Source organism: Crocodylus siamensis, chromosome 11, assembly GCF_052110815.1.
Source record: "Crocodylus siamensis isolate JL-2025a chromosome 11, ASM5211081v1, whole genome shotgun sequence".
Taxonomy (NCBI): domain Eukaryota; kingdom Metazoa; phylum Chordata; order Crocodylia; family Crocodylidae; genus Crocodylus; species Crocodylus siamensis.
The window spans coordinates 31,370,316-31,387,843 of record NC_143405.1 but is presented as its reverse complement, the minus strand read 5'-3'; the positions used below and the strand labels follow the sequence as shown (position 1 = coordinate 31,387,843).

The window sequence follows — 17,528 nt, the reverse complement described above, 5'->3', positions numbered from 1 at the left end:
TGCAGCTGACTCTGAGCTGGTAAGTACTAGGGGAGGGAAAGGGGAGGCTGGGGGAGGAGAGAGGAGACCATGGGATCCTGTCAGCCCCCCTGACTCCCCCTGCTCCCCCAAGGCTGCCCCACCTTCCCCAGTTCCCGGACCTTCAAAGAAAAGCCCTGGTGCTCACTGGGTGCTACCGGGCAGGGGGGCCATCCCTGCTACCCCCCACTGTATGGGGGGGCTCTCCACAAGACCTCCGGCCCCCCACCCCACGGGTGCCCCGCCCAGGCCAGCTCTGGCCCTTTAAGAAAAAAAAACAGCGGGAGTGAGGAGTGAGAAGAAAACCTGTGGGGGGGGCTGGGGGAGTGAGGGGGCAGGACAGGGGCCCCATGCAGTGTGGGGCAGTGGGGGACAGCAGGGTTCGCCCCACACCCAGCAGCACCCGCTGAGTCAGGGCTTTTTTTTTTTCCCCAAAGAGCCAGGAGCTGAGGCAGGCACAGCAGTCATTGCCAAGCTGGGGGGGATGCGCCTGGCTGATTCAGAGCTTTGGCAGTAGCTGAATCTCTGAATCAGATTTGGCCAAATCGAATCAGGACAGTGATTTGAATCATCAAATCGAATCACTGTCCCAGACTGGCTGAATCCAAAGCGAACATTAGCCACTTCGCCCAGGCCTATTATTTACATTTTTTTCCCAAACTGAATATCCTATAAAAAGCAGAATACACTGAAACTTTCAAGAGTTACTGTAGGAGACCAAACTCCCATGTCAATCAGATTTTGATTCATCTCCAACTTGTGCGTGTCACAGGAGCACTTAGGTGCCCTGTTCCTAGATAGGAAGAAGGGTAAGGGGGGACCTTGTGGCCTGCTACAAACTGGTCAGGGGGGATCAGCAGGTATTGGGGGAGTCCCTGTTCCCCCGTGCGCTGCCAGGAGTGACCAGGAATAACGGTCACAAGCTGGCGGAGGGTAGGTTTAGATTAGATATTAGGAGGCGCTACTTCACAGTCAGGGTGGCTAGGGCCTGGAACCGGCATACAAAATTAGGAAACTGATGCAGTTGTGAAATAAGAATGTAAGTACAAATATATTTTAAATGTGAAGAAAGTAGTTGAATATATTGCACGTTTTCAAAAGTCTACCAAAATTCTCAAGGGATGGATTCTAGCTGCAAATGAAATGCTTGAAAGTCTAAATCTTCAAACACAATAATGCTCTATGCACTTCTACAAAAACTAGAAGATGCTCTTAAAAACAGCATGTTGTATGTTTACACAGCTGAATAGTAGGACTATGTGAAATTTTGCCAGCTATTTCATTCCGATGCTGTTTCGACTCATTTTGAGCTCAAAACAGTGAAATCCAAATGAAACACAGGTCTTTGAAAAAGTCTCAAAACGAAATGAGGGCAGTTGAAACTTTTTGAAACATTTAGAGTTTTGAAGCTGGGCTTGCCTGCAGGAAAACAGAAAGTAAGGAGAGGGAGGGGGAAGGACTGCTAGGATATTGACTGTGTAGCTGGCCAATGACTGTGATCCTTCCCTGAGGTCCTTTCCAATCCCAGTGCTCTTGGGGAGGGATGGAAAAACAGCATAAAAGGCAGCATTGTTTGAACAGGGTTGCTTTCTGCCTCAGGATCAGTTACTGAGCTATCTTCCAGAACCTCAGCAGCTTTGTTAGACAACAAAGGCTACTGCCATTGATTTCGTACTTGCTAGCCTAGCAAGTGGGATTCAGCAATACCTTTTGCTTTCTTTCTATAGCCCTTTATTTTATTAAACAATAGCTTTGTTATCCGGCACCCATGAGGAATGTGAGGGTGCTGGATAACAAAATGTGCCAGTTAATTGAGAGGTCCAAACAGGTGTTTTTGCCTCTTCTGGCCGCCGCTTCTCCCGCTGCATCCAGAGCGTTGCTGCCCCTCCTGTGGCATCGCTGAACCACCTGCGGCATCACTGACCCTCCTGTGGGCCCTGAGGGACAGGGAGGGGGCCCATGTGCAGCCTGCTATGCCCCAGGCCATGGAGGTTCGGCAGCGCAGGCTGCTTTGCCCAGGGCTGTGGGGGCTCAGAGAAACCGGAAGTGCCACGGTGGGCACTCCTGGTTTCACTTTACCTTACAAGCTGGCATATCAGTTAACAGAACATGCCAGTTTATAAGGTGCTGGTTAACAGAGATTTTACTGTATTATATTCATTAGTTGATTCCTTTCAATTATTCCTCCCCCAAAATCCTCTTTTTGTTTAGTTTACTTTGATTCTTTTCATATCTGTGCTTTCTCTGACAGTGTGCATTTCATTCCAAGCACAGCATAATTATATTGCATATTATAATATAGAATTTGTATAGGAACACACATGTATACATTTATATTTTTATAGTATTTATTACATAAAGACAAACATACATACATTCCATAAATACACATACATATAATTATCTTAATATCTACATATGTTGCATAAATCAGATAGATAACATTACAGAAGAAGAGACAGATTTTCCAGCACACCAAGACAAAGACAAGACACTATGAAACAGGGAGGAGCAGAAGAGAGGGTAGAGGGAGAGGTATAAGTCCCCACCACAAACTGAGACTCAGCCTTTTTGCTATGACAAGCAGGCATGAAGCTTCTACCAGTACAGACAGCAAGGAGGGGGGAGTAGTGCCAGTGCCACTGCCTGTGCCTGAGTCTGTATCCTCTTCAAGAGCACCAGCCATAACCCCTGCCGCCACCACCATGACATCAAGCAGCAGCGTGAGCATGACAGTTTCCTGAACCCCCATTTCACTTCCCATGCTGAGCCTTCCAGACCCAAATGAAGAACTGGATCTGGATCTGAGTGCCCTAGCAAGGGAAATTCTGGGGAAGGAGGGGGAACCACCTGAGTTTGTTCCATACTCCTCAAATTTCCCCTAGAGCCAGGTCTCCTTCCCCAGAAGACACTTCAGAGGAGGTTGAGGTACAAGTTGCAGAGGCTAGCACCTCAGCTGAGTCTGCTCCTCCTCTTGCTGTGCCTCTGCCTGCTGAGGAGGGGGAAAGTGCAGCAGCATCCACCCATGCATCCGCACCCCAGAAGCGAGTGGGTAGTGTGGTCTGGGATCATTTTGAGCTGGCAGATGATCCCACATATGCTATCTGCCTGCACTGCTAAGCCAAAACCAGCTGGGGCAAGGGAACAAAACACATGAGCACCACAGGGATGCTAATACATCTCCATAGCACCACCCCTTGTCCTTGCTCCAGGAGGAGCATGCCAAAGGGAAGTCCCCCTCTCACTCCAAAGCCCCTGTCCCCCCAAAGCAGAGGCAGGCCAATGCAAAGTACCCATTTAATAGGTTGGCTTTTTTCTGGGCATCAGTTGTCAGATGTCCCATCTGGTTTAGCAGGGGTCCAATGTTGCCCTTGCTTTTCCTCCCGCTTGCCACATATCTGAAAAAGGACATTTTATTGTCCTTGATACTCAAAGGTAGTTGGAGTTCAGTTGCAGCCTTGGCTTTCCTGGTTTGCTCTCTGCAGGACCGGACCAGTGCAGAATATTCCTCCTTGGAGGTGAATCACATCCTCCATCCTTTGTAGGACTTTCTTTTTAGCTTCAGGAGGTCTGCTAGATCCCTGGAGAGCCGGGGGGGGGGACTGCTGTGACTTCTTGCTGCCTTTCCTCCAAGATGAAATAGAATTAGCTTGTGCATTGAGGATAACTCCCTTGAGGAGCAACCACTTTTCCTGAACTCCCCTCCCCCTGGGGCCTCCCTGACATGCCTCCTGAGCAGGAAAATACATGGCGACACACCAAGCAACAACTGTGCACCAGAATGACCGCACACCAAAAAGCTATCAAAGACAAGAACAGAACACCACCTGTCTCCAACCTCTCAGGCCTGATCCTCAAAGGGAATTTACAGCCACTTTTCACAGACGAGCCTATGAACTGCACTTCATCAACCTCCTAAGTACAGAAACTCATGGACTCAATATAAACACTGGAATTCTGACACACTACAACCTGTCGGACATCTGACTCTCCAGGTACCTCTCCACTTTTACCTGGGCTGCTACATCCTCCACCCCAGCCTGTCCCTCACCCCCTGATGCCTCCATTTCCATTTTCACTGACTGGCTTTCTTGCCTGCATTGCATGCCAGCCTCTGGCTCCATTACTATTCCTTCTATCCGGAAACAGCACACACACAAACTGCAGGTGCTTCCTCAGCCTGAAAAAGGATTTTTCAACCCGAAACCTTGCTACGATAAATTTCTGTAACTATTCAGTTGGTCTACTACAAGACACCAGATTAGATTGACCTAAAGAACCTTGTCTGCCAGTGCCATGTCCTTATACCAACACCCCTAGCACCTGTCCCTGGTCAGCTGACCACAACGATGCGAGGCCCTAAGCAAATCTAAGCCCCAAGGCTGGAGCTGGCAGGGAGATTTCTCTGGCAGCTGCTGGAGAAGAAGCTCCTGCAGGAAAGGAAAGAAGGGCTCTGTGATAGCTGCCCGAGATGCTGCCAGTGCTACAGTACTGCTTACTAAATTATCATCTGTTGTTATTTAAAGTGGTGGACTGGAATGAGGCTGTAGGGGAGGAGGAGACCTAATCGAGGCACACTACTGTGTTGTACAGAGACCCCAGCACACCTTAACACACACACACACACACACACACACGTCATGAGTTTGGCTTGTCAGCAGTTTGAGGTGCAGTTTCCAGAAACCACTGCACCCATTTCCTTGAAACCTGGCAGGCTTCATGACCTCAGCAGGGACTACCATACTTGCAGTTTTCACCCTCCTGTGCCTACACACACACACACACACACACACACACACACACACACACACACACACACACGAGTTTTGCTTTCAGGAATCTGAGGTGCAGTTTCACAGAAACCCCTGCACCTATCTCCTTGAAACTTGGCAGGCGTCATGCCCTCAGAAGGAGCTACCATCCCTGCTGTTTTCATTCAAATCTGCCAAAAAATGACAAAGTTATAGCCAGGCTCATGCTTCCCATGATAGCCGATGGGCAAAATGTAAAAACAGAGGAACACTTTTGACAAAATGAAGTGGAGCAGCAGCTTCAAAACTAAAAACTCAGAACAAAATAGTGTCCCATCAAAATGGTGAAACAGAAGTCAAAACAAAATGGTGCTGTTTTGCACAGCCCTAATGAATAGGTAAGTGGGACAATATAAAAAAATCCATAAAATAGGTTTATAAAAAAACCAACCAAAAACACACGAGCACTTATATACTTGTCTATAAAATAACTGTACAATAACAATAATCAGGTAAAGTGGAGCTGAACATAGTGAAGACTATAGTGTTGAAAGAAACAGAGGAAAGGAATATTAAGTGACAAGATTTTTAAAGCTTTTTCCCCCAAACAATTGACATACTATTTTCCATAATTTCCTAAACCTCCATTGCACCTTTGAAACCGAAAGCTTCCTAAACCTAAGTCATGCTGTTGAGATGCTTTGATCCTGTGGCTTGTGCTGTTATTCAGAATCCCTTGGCATGCAATGGCTTGAAAAGCATGTCATAATCACAGCGCTGAAATAATGCACAAACAGGGAAAAGTTTATACATTTTATCCCTTGTTAATGGAAGAACTGAATAGTTTTAAACTATTATCCAAACCGAAAATTAAATGTTTCCAATCAGGAAGCATATGAACTTTATTACAGAAGTTGACTGACCTGGAAACCAATGAAAGAAACACAAGATCCTAGAAATGTGCTTTGACAAAGCCACAATTTCACCTATACCTATGCTATAACCATGAGTATTTCCTATGCTTCTGGGCTCTACTAGTTGCCACATGGGAGCAGGAGAGAACTTTCTGCCCCTCCTGCAGCTACATATGTCAGGGTTTTTCCCCCTACCTTCCTCAGAACCACTGCACCATTATCCATTGGTTGGCTGCAACTAAGATGGGCCAGTGCTTCTGCTGGGGTTTAAACCCAGAGGGTCTTGGCTCTAGGGTCTTGCCCCTCTGCTCAGGGTTAAACCAACTACCACAGTTAAGGTCAGGAAAGAATTTTACCCCATGGTCAGATTAGTATGGACTGTGGGGGGGGGGGAGGGGGGTTGCCTTCCTCTGAAGTATGGAGCATGGCCATCTCTTGGATCTCTTGAGCATACTTTAACAACAATGCAGCAGCAGGACGTTGGGTGCCATGGTCCCCCTGCTTGACACCTGTGTCAGGTTAGAGTGTTATGTCTTGTGGCTTTAAATTAGGGTTGACTGTGTAGATTTGTTACTAAGTTAGACAATGGATTTGTACAGGGTGGTTTGGATGGGCATGCTCCTGCCTCAGGAAGGGAGTTGGACAAGATGGCCTATGGAGGTCTCTTCCAGGCTTACTCCTCTATGGTTCTTCTAACTCACTCAAGAATGACGCAGCAAAAAGAAAGGGAGTTGTCTTCTTCCCATACTGGATATTAGGACCCCTGCCCTATTCTTCATTCATTTCAGGTTTTCTAAACTGCTTCTAATTGCAATTTACTAAAGAACCAGATCTTCTGCTGAACTATTAACTCTACTGGGAACCTTCCAAGTTGAGATGCAATGGATTTTATAGCCTATTTGGCCACTGAAAGGAAAGGAAACACTCTACCCTGCTGAGGTCAGTCTAATATTGACTTCCCAGCCCTAAAAGGCAACTGGCATGATGTCAACAATAAAGCCTCAAGGCTTGTTCCTACAGAGAAGGACTTATAAAAATCTCTCTTTAAGTATTCAAGAGCTAATAATGTTATACTAAACCTAGTCAGATGCCAAGAAATTTTTCACAAGAAAGGGAGTTATATATAATCTAAAAGGGAACAGGGATTTTCTTTTCCCTGCTGGCTCAGGTAAAAGTACACTCCCAATCCATTTGGTACAATTTTTTTTCCCCTCCACAATCAAATTTGTGTTAGTGATTGTAACTGAAACCAATACCCACTTTGATGGTTTAAGCAGAAAATTCTGAAGGGAAAACAATGTTCTTTCTACATAGCAGAAACATTCAGCTTGGTTCTATAGACAGTCCCATCTATTAACATGAAAATTAAGATAAAAAGGAGCATGCTTAATATCAGAGGTAACAGGGCAGCTCTGCATCTTGAGCAGCAGTGGCAATGGCCATGCTGCTAGTAATAGTGTCTGTGTTTGCACCCTCTGTTCTCCCCAAAGGTGATGCCCACAGCTGATGCCCTAGGTGCCCCTTCTCCCAGCAGTTAGTCTCTGAACTGAGTTTTTCTATATTGAACAGTATATAATGTGGGCATAAATTCTTCTACCTTTAAAAGTGCTTTCTTTTCATGCTATGAAAAGAAAAGCAGAAGTGCACAGATAACAGTGACATACAACATACCTAAGCAAAGTTACTAATCTAAATGACATAATACACAGACATACTGGCTGCTTCCAGACATTGAAAAACAACAAACCTCAAAAACCTGGTGCTTTACTTTAATCTTGGTGCACCCCCCCACAGAGCCCAGTGCATGCCCAAAAGAAGCAGCACATCAGTAGCATCCAGCTTGCCCAACATCTGTATAGATCAGGGGCTTTAGTGAGGCTTTTTTGAAGCATTTAATCCAATACCTGATTTAATCAGCTTCAGATAAAAGTGACAAAAAGGCCCACTGAAGTGCTCAATCTATACAGACACTGAGGAGCTGGGTCAAAGTAATGCACTGCTTTTGGTAAAGCGCAAGTTTTGTTTGTTTGTTCTAATGTCTGCAAGCAGCCACTCTTCCACTTTTAATAGCTGTGTAGGAATTCCAGCCCAATTGTACACATATTCCATTCACTATGATTTAGGCTGTTATTACCTCCAGCTTCCTCCTCCCCTTAGTATTTTCTAATGTGAAGCTCAAGCTGCTTCATATTAAGTAAGCATTCTATAATAATTAACTTTTGTCAATTATCCTCTCTTGTATTCATGGTAGTTGAACTCTGAATTGCCTACCTCACCATGTCCATATTAATTTCAAATGCTGACCTTTTTTTTAAAGCTTTCAACATCAATGTTTCAACCTGACAGGTCTCTAAATAACACTGAATTAATATAAAAATATTTACCATTCCTGTTAATCAAACTTTTTAATCTGCTACAGATATTTTTTTTTATTTGTTTCATTTATTCACTGACTGGCTTGATTACTATCTTGTATCTTGTTCTCAATTTGTGCTGCCAGCCAAATGATTGATACTTCATTCTAATATAAGAGAACGTGAAAAGTAAATCTTCTACAACAGAATCTTCATTTCAGGGAAAAGAAAATAAACTAGCTTGTTCGTTAAGGTTTCACTGTCACTAATACTAACTTTTCAGTGTTTTGTTTCTCTTGTATCTACCACTTTATTTCTGCATGATTGCTGAACTAAACGTGCTCTGTACATAATTTAAGTATGTAACTTAAGTACACTTCACATTTTGTTTTGTTAACAGAGCACAGATTCAAACTTACAAAAGGATTCTGGTCTGGAGATAGAGCCATTCTGCTATAAAATGTAAAAACATAAGCAGCAAAGAATCTGAGTACAAGAAAACTTAGTTTGCATTCAATTTAAGTTCTAACTTCATCTACTACTGTGTTTGCAAAATCACAGGTTAAATAATTATTTCATAGTACTTTCTCATGATACAATATAATATAATATTCAACTAATAAAATGCTTCCTGCAGTGGGTCAAATTTCACTCTAATAAAAACTCAAAAAGAGAAACAAATTGGAAAAGAAACAAAAGCATCATTTAGAAAAATCATTTAAAACCATGTAGAATTACTTTCAACCATTTTAAACAAGCTGTGAACATATTCTTAAATGCTCAATAAAAATCAAACCTTGAAAACTAGACATTTCTTAGGAGTTTTCTTGAAGATTCCACACACATACCAAGGTATGGGAATTCATAAATATACATATATACTTTTAAAATCAACAATCACTACTCTATGCACACCCTCAGCATCCATCCTCACTGGCATCTTACCTGTTTTTCCATTAAAAATGGTCAGTTTTGAATTTTTGAGATTGAAAATACAGGTCACAGCATCCACAAATTTGGTAAAATCCAGCATATTATCGCCCTTTGGATTTTCCAGCAGCAACATACCATCTGACAACAAAAAAGAATTAAAATGTAATTTTAAAAAATGTATGCGTTTGGATTGCAACAAATCCAACAACAAATACTTTCAGAAGATGAGTTTTATGGAATGAAATATGAAAGTAGACGTATTGGCGGAGTACTTGTAGTGTAATTTATACTGATTTTTAAGTCAGGAGCACAAAATTATGTAATGGCAACACAGATATACTACAAAAGTCATTAGGAGTAAAGTAAAAAGTTTTATAGGAGCTATATAAGGAGAAGTTACTGGCATTAAAGAAAAGAGGTAGAGTTGCCAGATATCTTCAGTTAAGAAGACAGCTGAGGCTTTATAGAGGAACTGTTAGGCTAGGGAAAGAAGTTACACATAAACTAGTTTAAGTTTTCAGAAACTGGTTTAAACCTGTAACAGAACATAAGTTCAGTGCATATTAAAGCAGTTTCAAAATGGCCGAAGCCAGCTTGGGATAAACCTGGTTCAAAGTGGTATCAGACTTAACCAATGAGGTCAAACCATTTTATGGAACTTGTGTCCCTGACCCCTTCCTAGTTTAAGCTGAATCAGAGTCCCCCAGCATCCCAGTATGCTATGCAGACCTGGGCTGGGCTGTCTGTTCCACTCAAGCAGAGTTCACCCTTCTCTTCCCTAGCCAGAGCACTATCACTGCTGCAGCTGGCTGAGAAAGGGATGGGGGTGTGAAACCCTGCAACTGAGTGTGCCAGGTCAGCCTGGCAGGAAAGCAGCAGCCCTTGGCAGGTGTCTGCAGCCCCCCACCCCGTCACTGCTCCAATAGCAGAAGCGGGGGCATGGCCAGACCTTGGTAGCTTAAGCAGGAGGCGGAGTTTATTCCCCCATTGCATGGGGGAGCACGGGTACCGACAGAGCAATAGGCTCCACTTGTGTACCATGGTGGCCAGACGTCAGTAGCCCAAAGGGGAAGGGGAGGTTTAATCTTTCCCATTGCGGGCAGCAGCGGCAGGGGCACCAACAAGGCATTAGACCTGTCCCATGCTGCACATCCCTTCAGGCAGGGTCCATGCTGCAGCACCTGGGCCAAGACCCCCCAGAAGAGCAGCCAGCAAGCCAAGGGGAGGGGTTCTGACCTGGCTGTGGTGGGTAGGGAGTGGGGAGCCTAAGAGCTGCTTACGGAGCCCGACTCACCGCTGCCTCCTGCTGTGGCAGCACAGCCTGGGCTGGAGTGCCTGATGGGGCAGGGGTCAGCACCTGCCACTTCCCACCTCCAGCCCCATTTGCAGATGGGCTGCAGCTGCAGCACGATACTCCGCCCCCTCCCGCTCCCAGTAGTGGGTGTGCCGGAGCGAACCATCAGTGTGGGCAGAGGTGAGGCACATGTTGTCTGCTGCCAGCTTGCGGCGGTACTGGGCACTTGAGGTGGGCTGCTGTGGGCCAGAGGCGTGGGCAGCAGCAGGAGGCGGCAATGGACTGCTACAGCCCTGTCTGGCCCAACCCAATGGCTCAGGGAGATAGGCAGTGACTAGCCCACAGCAGTCTACCCCTCCTTCTCCTAGTGGCAGTGGAGGGAACCATCATGGTGGGCGGAAGCAAGACACCTGTCACCCACTGCCTGCCTGCAGTGGCACCACGTGCTCCAAGAAGGCCGCTGTGAGCCAGTCGCTGCCTGTGCCCCTGGGCCATGGGGTCGGGCTGGACTGAGCTGTGCTCCTGGGCTGTTTCATTGCCTCCCTCCACTACTGGCCATTCTAAGCATTGCCTCAAGCAGGCGGCAGGTGACAGGTACTTCACCTCCCCCCGCCATGATGGTTCCCTTCATTGGGAGAGGGAGTGGGTAGGGAGCCATACTGAAGCTGCAGCCCACCTGTGAACTGCAGCCCCCACATGATGCTGAAGGTAGCGGATGCTGCCCTCTGCCCCCTGAGACCACCCTAATCCAAGCCAAGCTGCCACAGTGGGAGGTAGTGGTGAGAGTCAGGCTCCATAACTAGCCCTGGCTCCATCCCCCGCCCTGCAGTCAGGTCACATCCCCTCCCTGTGGCTGCCTGGAACCTCCTTGCAGGGACTCAGCCCAGGGCACGATGTTGGTGCCCCTGTAGGCCAGGGTTGGGGTTGAACCCCTCTCCAATCACTCAGGCCTGCCCACACTTTCCCTCGGCTTAGTTTCTCTCCAGCCAGACGATCACTCTAGGGCTTCCCGGGTTCCAACCTGAGCCACTGCAGACATGTACCTGCATTTCCAGAGTCACTTGCTTGCTGGTTCAATCTACTCAGGTTAGACTAACCTGCAAAGATTGAATCAATTCAGGCTCAGGCTTTTTACCTACCCTTAAAGCCCACTCCTCTCAAAAAAAAGTCTGTTGATAATTTGAGATTTGGACATGGGCAGAATGAAGGGTTAAACTTCCTAATTTTATGTCCCCTCCTCAATTTTGACTCTAGGAAGTAAGTTTATAAAAATCCAATCAAGAGAGATAAGACTATTCAGTTTACTCACTTTGTCAGCTCGTTCTGGCACACTGACTCTGTGACAGTCAAGCAGAACTGATAAAACCCAGACAAGGAGCATTAAAGGGGCAATGAATAAGAGCTGCTTGAAGGGTGAAGTAAACAGAGGACAAGACAGAAGGCTCTGCAGGGAGGAAACAGCCAAATTCAGAAAGCTTAGACTGAAGTTTGCTGCTTAAAGTTAAAAGGAAATGAAAACCCAGGTGTGTGTAGCTACTATGCGACTGTATTAAGAAGTTTGAAATGCCACTTGCTAACAATGCAACACTAGCACTAACAATGAACAGAATATGAGTTTATAGTCCAGTACTAGTACCAGCAATGAACATTACATGAGATGAATGTCTTTTCTAAATATTCAGCAGTTATATGCTGATAATCTAAATTATACATTTTAGAATTAACATGGATGAGATGAATGAGAATTCACACATTAAAAACCTTCTATTTTCAAAAGACAAACTACGCATTAGTTAATATTTAGTTGGGAAGGTTCTGTGAAAAAAGAGCTAAGTTTAATTCCAGAAATAAATGATGGCTTAGAGTTTTCAAACAGATGGCAGAAGTTCCTCATTCTACTAAGCAAAAGGAAAAGCCTCGGCTGTTTTCAAGCTCATATTTGTATTACTAAATATAAGCTAGAAATAGACCTCTCTCAAGAGGAACAGAGATTAAACTGTTTGAGAAAATACAAATTAACTGAATATCAATATTTTACAAAATAATCTGGGTGCTAACCAAATCATTACTGGTACCTGAATTAGCAGTTTAACTCACTAAATCGGTACACTTCTGAGTTTATTTCTGACAGTGTATTATTAATTAAGGAGTTTAAAAAGAACTGGTTAGTTACTCTAAATTAACTTTGTTTCTTTAAGATGTTGCAGTCATTGTGAATTTTACCATATGTACCAAGATTTTACCATATGTACCATTTTACCAAGATTGCATTCTTCTGAAAAGCTAAATTGGTTAGGGATTGTGCATATGCCCCCTTTGCCTGTACAACCCAAAGACACCTGGATCTAGCAACTAAAGCCAGAGCCTAAAGCTTACCTAAGCAAAATGAGTTACTCTGTATACTTCCATCTGGCTGATGCAAGTAATAAGACTGAAGTAGAACAGCCACCTTCCCTTTTAGGCTTTCATATACAAATGAGGCACCAAGGCACATGCATAGCTCTAATGGACACTGCTAATCAAAAGAATTTGATCTTACAAGATGCATGCAACTGCTGTGGACTTTATAGTGACAAATATTTGATCACAAATTTAATTTTTAAAACTGATTACTACATATATTATTTGATAGTTGGTGGTGGCAAAGAGAAAAAAAAAACTGGCACACATCCTTGATTTGCACCATATAGTGGTTTGTTTCAATTTAGGACCCAACCATACAATTCATTTATCAAGCAAACTGCTCATTTCTGACCAGTTTCTTTGGCTAGTCAAAGTCATATGCACTATCCTGTGATAAAGTATTTTCCAGGTTGGATACCCACACTGCAAGTTCTTCTAGCTAGGTCACTGCCTCTTCAGTAAAGCATAGTGTGCACTTTTGTATTACATGAACAAATTAAGATACTAAAGATAGAGGACAATATTTTCTCTCCCCGTCTGTTTCTTTAACTATCCATTTCATACTAATACCTTCATTTAGAACTATTATGCAAAGAGAAACAGCACCACTTACAAATATAACCTCTACATTCTTTACATCCATCAATCTATTTCTTAAATTTTTTTATTCAGGGACAAAACTGAAACATTAAATAATATATAATTAAAGCAACACTCATTCCTACCTTGCTCTGTACCATTAACGCAAATGTTGAGATTGACATATGCACATGCTGGACCCACGTGATGACACGAACCTCCTCTGACAAGTGTAATTTCTAGTTCCGATCCCTTCAGCTACAGAAACAAGAACATTACTTAAGTTTTGCTTTAAAAAAGATGCAAAACAAAACAAACATTTCTCCTAAAATAATTCCATTTAGACAATGTTATGGATCATTAATTAAACAGTAATTACAATGTAGAATTTACTCCTTGATTATATTCTTAATGTCTTCCCATCAGAGAATCTCAAAACATTTTATGAATCTGAATAAATTTACTATAAAAAGACCTGCCTGTTCAAACAGTATTTTATATGCCAGGAAACCTGAAGCACAGAAGGGTAAAAGACCTAATTTTCAGAAATGCTGAATGCCACAAATCCTACTTGGGTCTGGCCCCAAAATATTGTTAACCTGTTAATTATGTTTTAAAATAGTAACCTGGTCACACTTTCAGATAATTAATGATGCAACAAAATGGGAAACCAATCACAAAAATACTCCACACAATATGCACGACATTTTTGTGGCTCGCTTCCATGGCACCTTAAATAGCAGGGTCCGCCACCATGTACCCTGATACTAGTTGCACAGGGGCATTGGCTGATAGCACTCATGTTTCTTTTCAGGGTGCTGATTCACAGGGGTCTAATCAGCTAGGCTAGAATGCCAGGTGGTAAGACATCAGGGCCATGGGGACCCTGGAATCGAGGAGAGGTTCCCTGATCCCAGGGTCCCTGTGTACTGGGAACCTTTAAAAAACACGTAGGCAGCCCAGCTGCACACACAGTTAGTTATTGGACATCCCTAGTGCAAGGGAACCCTGGGATCAGGAACTTCTCCTGGATCTCAGGGTGTCAGGACCATAAAAACCATGTATACAGCGGGCTGCACATAAGGTTTTCTGATATCCTGGTGCATAAGGTTCTGGGACTGGTTCTGGTGCAGTCCTAGGGTAGAGACCCACAATCCACTGATTGCCAATCCTGGCCCTGGGATGATACTGGAGCCTCAAACTAGCTCCCATGAGGTCTTGGGGTTGCGACTGACAAAAATCGGCTGATTTTGGGTCCTTTGGAACGCCACCAAAATTTCAAACAGACTTTGGTGGACCTCTGGTGCTGAGATTGACTATCAGTTGACTGTCAGCCATAGACCTGGGACTACACTGGAATCAAATTAGTTTTGGTGTGGTCCTGGGGCCAACACTGACAAACCAGCTGATTTTCAGTCCAAGCCCTAGGACCTGGCTTTCAACTAGTCAGTGCAGGAGAAGCCTGGTATCATGCTCCCCCAGCACTGGCAAGCAGTAACAACATGATTGGGATCTGATTCCTTATCCCAAAATTACACGTCTTGTAATTACACATACATGTGTAGCATGGCAGGAAGTGCGATTCTTGGGACTGAGAATCAAATTTCATTGCACCATTAAAACGAACATGTGCCAGAGGTGTCAAAGACTACAAGCTTTCAAAACGTGTAACCATGAGTGAGTGATCTGCTCAAAACCGAACAAGCCTAACAGAACTGTAAAGCAAAGAAACAAGCAAAAATAACCCTCTCAGATCTCCCAAATCTCAAACCATGCCCCATTAAAAGAGAGAAAAGGGGAGAGAGGAGGAGTTGAGTTCAAGGAATTGAAAAAGCAGGAAAGTGTTTCTTGGGTATGCATCCTCTAAACGATTTTTGGGTATGCACTATTGCTTTCTGATCACGATGCAGGTCCTTCCAATTCTTAGTTTCTCTCTGGAGGTGGGTCTGTGAATACTGGGAAATCTGGGCTGCTGTTCCTTTTCCGTGTTGAAAATTCTGTAAAATTCTTCAACTTCACTATGGTGCAGGTTCTGGGTTTTGAAGCAAACACTAAACTTGTTATTTTACCCAGAATGACCACACGGTAAACAGAACACTAACCATCAATAAGTTTCTTTCCTATTGCCAGCAGAAAAGAGACTATTTCTTCTGTGACATATTACTTAATTTCCAAACAATCCATCTCTTTCCCCCATCCCAATCATCTTTCTTTTCTCTCCCTAAGACCAACTAATTTTCCCCACAAATCCCTCAACATTCCAAACATAAATTCTGGGTGTGGCTCAGTCCGAGACCCATAGACTTCATCTCTCAGTACATCCAGTAGCAAATGTTCTTTAGATATATACATACATATCCCACCAAACAACCTGTTTAAATATGCTATAACATCTCATAATGCAAATTTCAAAATGCGCATGTTATTGAATTCCTCTGAACAAAACTCAGATGGTTACAAGTAACACACTATTTTTATCACTCTCAGGTTTTATATTTTGTAACTTAGTTTCTCCCCAACCCAAAATTTGTTCAGGAACATGCATGACAAAAAGCATAATAAAAACTAGGATGAAGAAATGTAATTAATATCTCATCACAGATGTAGAAATAACTTCATGATAGTGTATTTACTAGGTTGTTGAAGTAGGATGAGATCATACATATAAAGACTGAATAAAAAATGGCACTGATTATAAGCAAATTCTCCATACTCACGGTATGCTCTGACCATTTGAAACAATTCATCCTTGCAACAAGAGCAAGAGGCTCAGTCCCATGCTCTGCCTATAAGCATAGCTCTCCACAGTGAAGTGATTCAAAATAACCCAGTTTGAAGCCTATGCTACATTAATATTAATTTCCATGAAATTTAGCAAACATTATCTGCAGTGGGTGAATTTTTCAAGTCTTTATAAGAACTAATTAATGAGTCAATAGCTCAATGTCTAGTTGGGAGCAGATATCAACCGGGGTTCCACAGGGGACTGTCCTGGGTCTGGTATTATTCAAAACCTTCATTACATGATTTGGACAATGGGATTGAGTGCATTAAAGTTTGTGGATGATACCAAGTTGGGTACATTTGGAGACACTTTGGAGGACAGGGCTCAGGTCCAGAACAACCTGAAAAATGGTTTCCAGTGTGTAGCATGGCACTAAGGTGCCTGCTACTTGAAAAGCAATAGTATGGGCTCAGGTGCTGGTTGCTAGGGGCCCCCAGGAGGATCTAAGGGCCCACACCTGGTGAGTCAGCTGACCAGAAGGGGCAGAGCTGACTACTATAAGACCCCGGCTGGAGGTTGTGAGTGCTCTCTCTCTCTGCTGGCCAATAGGAAAAAGGAGTACTGCCTGAAGGTGAGAAGGAGAATAAGGCCTGAATGTACCTGCTGCTAGTCACACGGGTGAGAGGTGGTGTGGTTTGGAGGATGTTTAGCCAGGAAGTTTAACTTTGTGTTAATGCCCAGGGGCTTGTGTTATTGTTTTGTTGCTGTCGTTACACCAGAGGATGGAGTGAGGCTAATAGGGGTTGGAGGCCTCATAGGGACTCCACAGTAGCATGGGGACCCCAGTGCCAGAGAGGGCACAACATTCAGGGGTGCACTGACCCCAGCCCTGAGAAGGGGAGCAGAGGATTGGAAGGGGACCAGGTAAAGCCGAGGCCGCCTGAGCCCTAAGGGAAGACGCCCCAGAGCGGGCCGTTGTAAGACAAGCCAGAAGGCGCGGAAAGGGAAAATCAACCAAACAACGTCCGGTACATCTGCAAGGCTTGGGGTGTGGTACAAGCCCATAAGGTTGTGGTGCACCGAGTCACCCAAGATAGAACTAAGACTGGGATACATCAGGACACTGTGTCAGAGAGGACTAAGGGCAGCCTCCCTTAAACTGTTAACACGAAAGACGTGGTGGGCGAGATGTGAGGGTACTTTTACTATCACATTGGCATGGTAGGGGGCGCTAGGGGAGTTCACAGCCACCCCTAGGACCCCGCGCAGTTACACTGTTAATCAGATGAAAAAATTCAGCAAGGACAAGGGCAAAGCCCTGCACTTGGGATGGAACAATTATATGCACAAATACAGACAAGGAATGACTGGCTACATTGCAGTACTGCAGAGAAGGACCTGGGAGGTTGCAGTAGACTATAAGCTAAATATGAAACAGTGAATTTGTGAAACTAAAGTTTGTGTGAGGTAACTTCCCTTTCCCCCACTTCCTTCCACCCCTCCCCGCCCCCAAACAAGCACATGCACACTCAGCAGTGCTTTGTGAAATACAAGGTA

The 17,528-nt window shown here is 44.2% G+C and overlaps 1 protein-coding gene across 2 annotated transcripts in view; it reads right to left on the bottom strand.

Moving 5' to 3' along the window:
* The window catches only part of IARS1 (isoleucyl-tRNA synthetase 1), a 220,151-nt gene that overhangs the window by 19,417 nt on the left and 183,206 nt on the right, over window positions 1-17,528 (bottom strand). For both annotated transcript variants that reach the window (XM_090022999.1, XM_090023000.1), the window contains exons 31-32: window positions 13,393-13,504; window positions 8,983-9,108 (exon numbers count right to left, since the gene is read on the bottom strand). In XM_090022999.1, coding sequence (XP_089879125.1) covers window positions 8,983-9,108; window positions 13,393-13,504 — 238 coding nt within the window. The remainder of the gene's footprint in view (window positions 1-8,982; window positions 9,109-13,392; window positions 13,505-17,528) is intronic.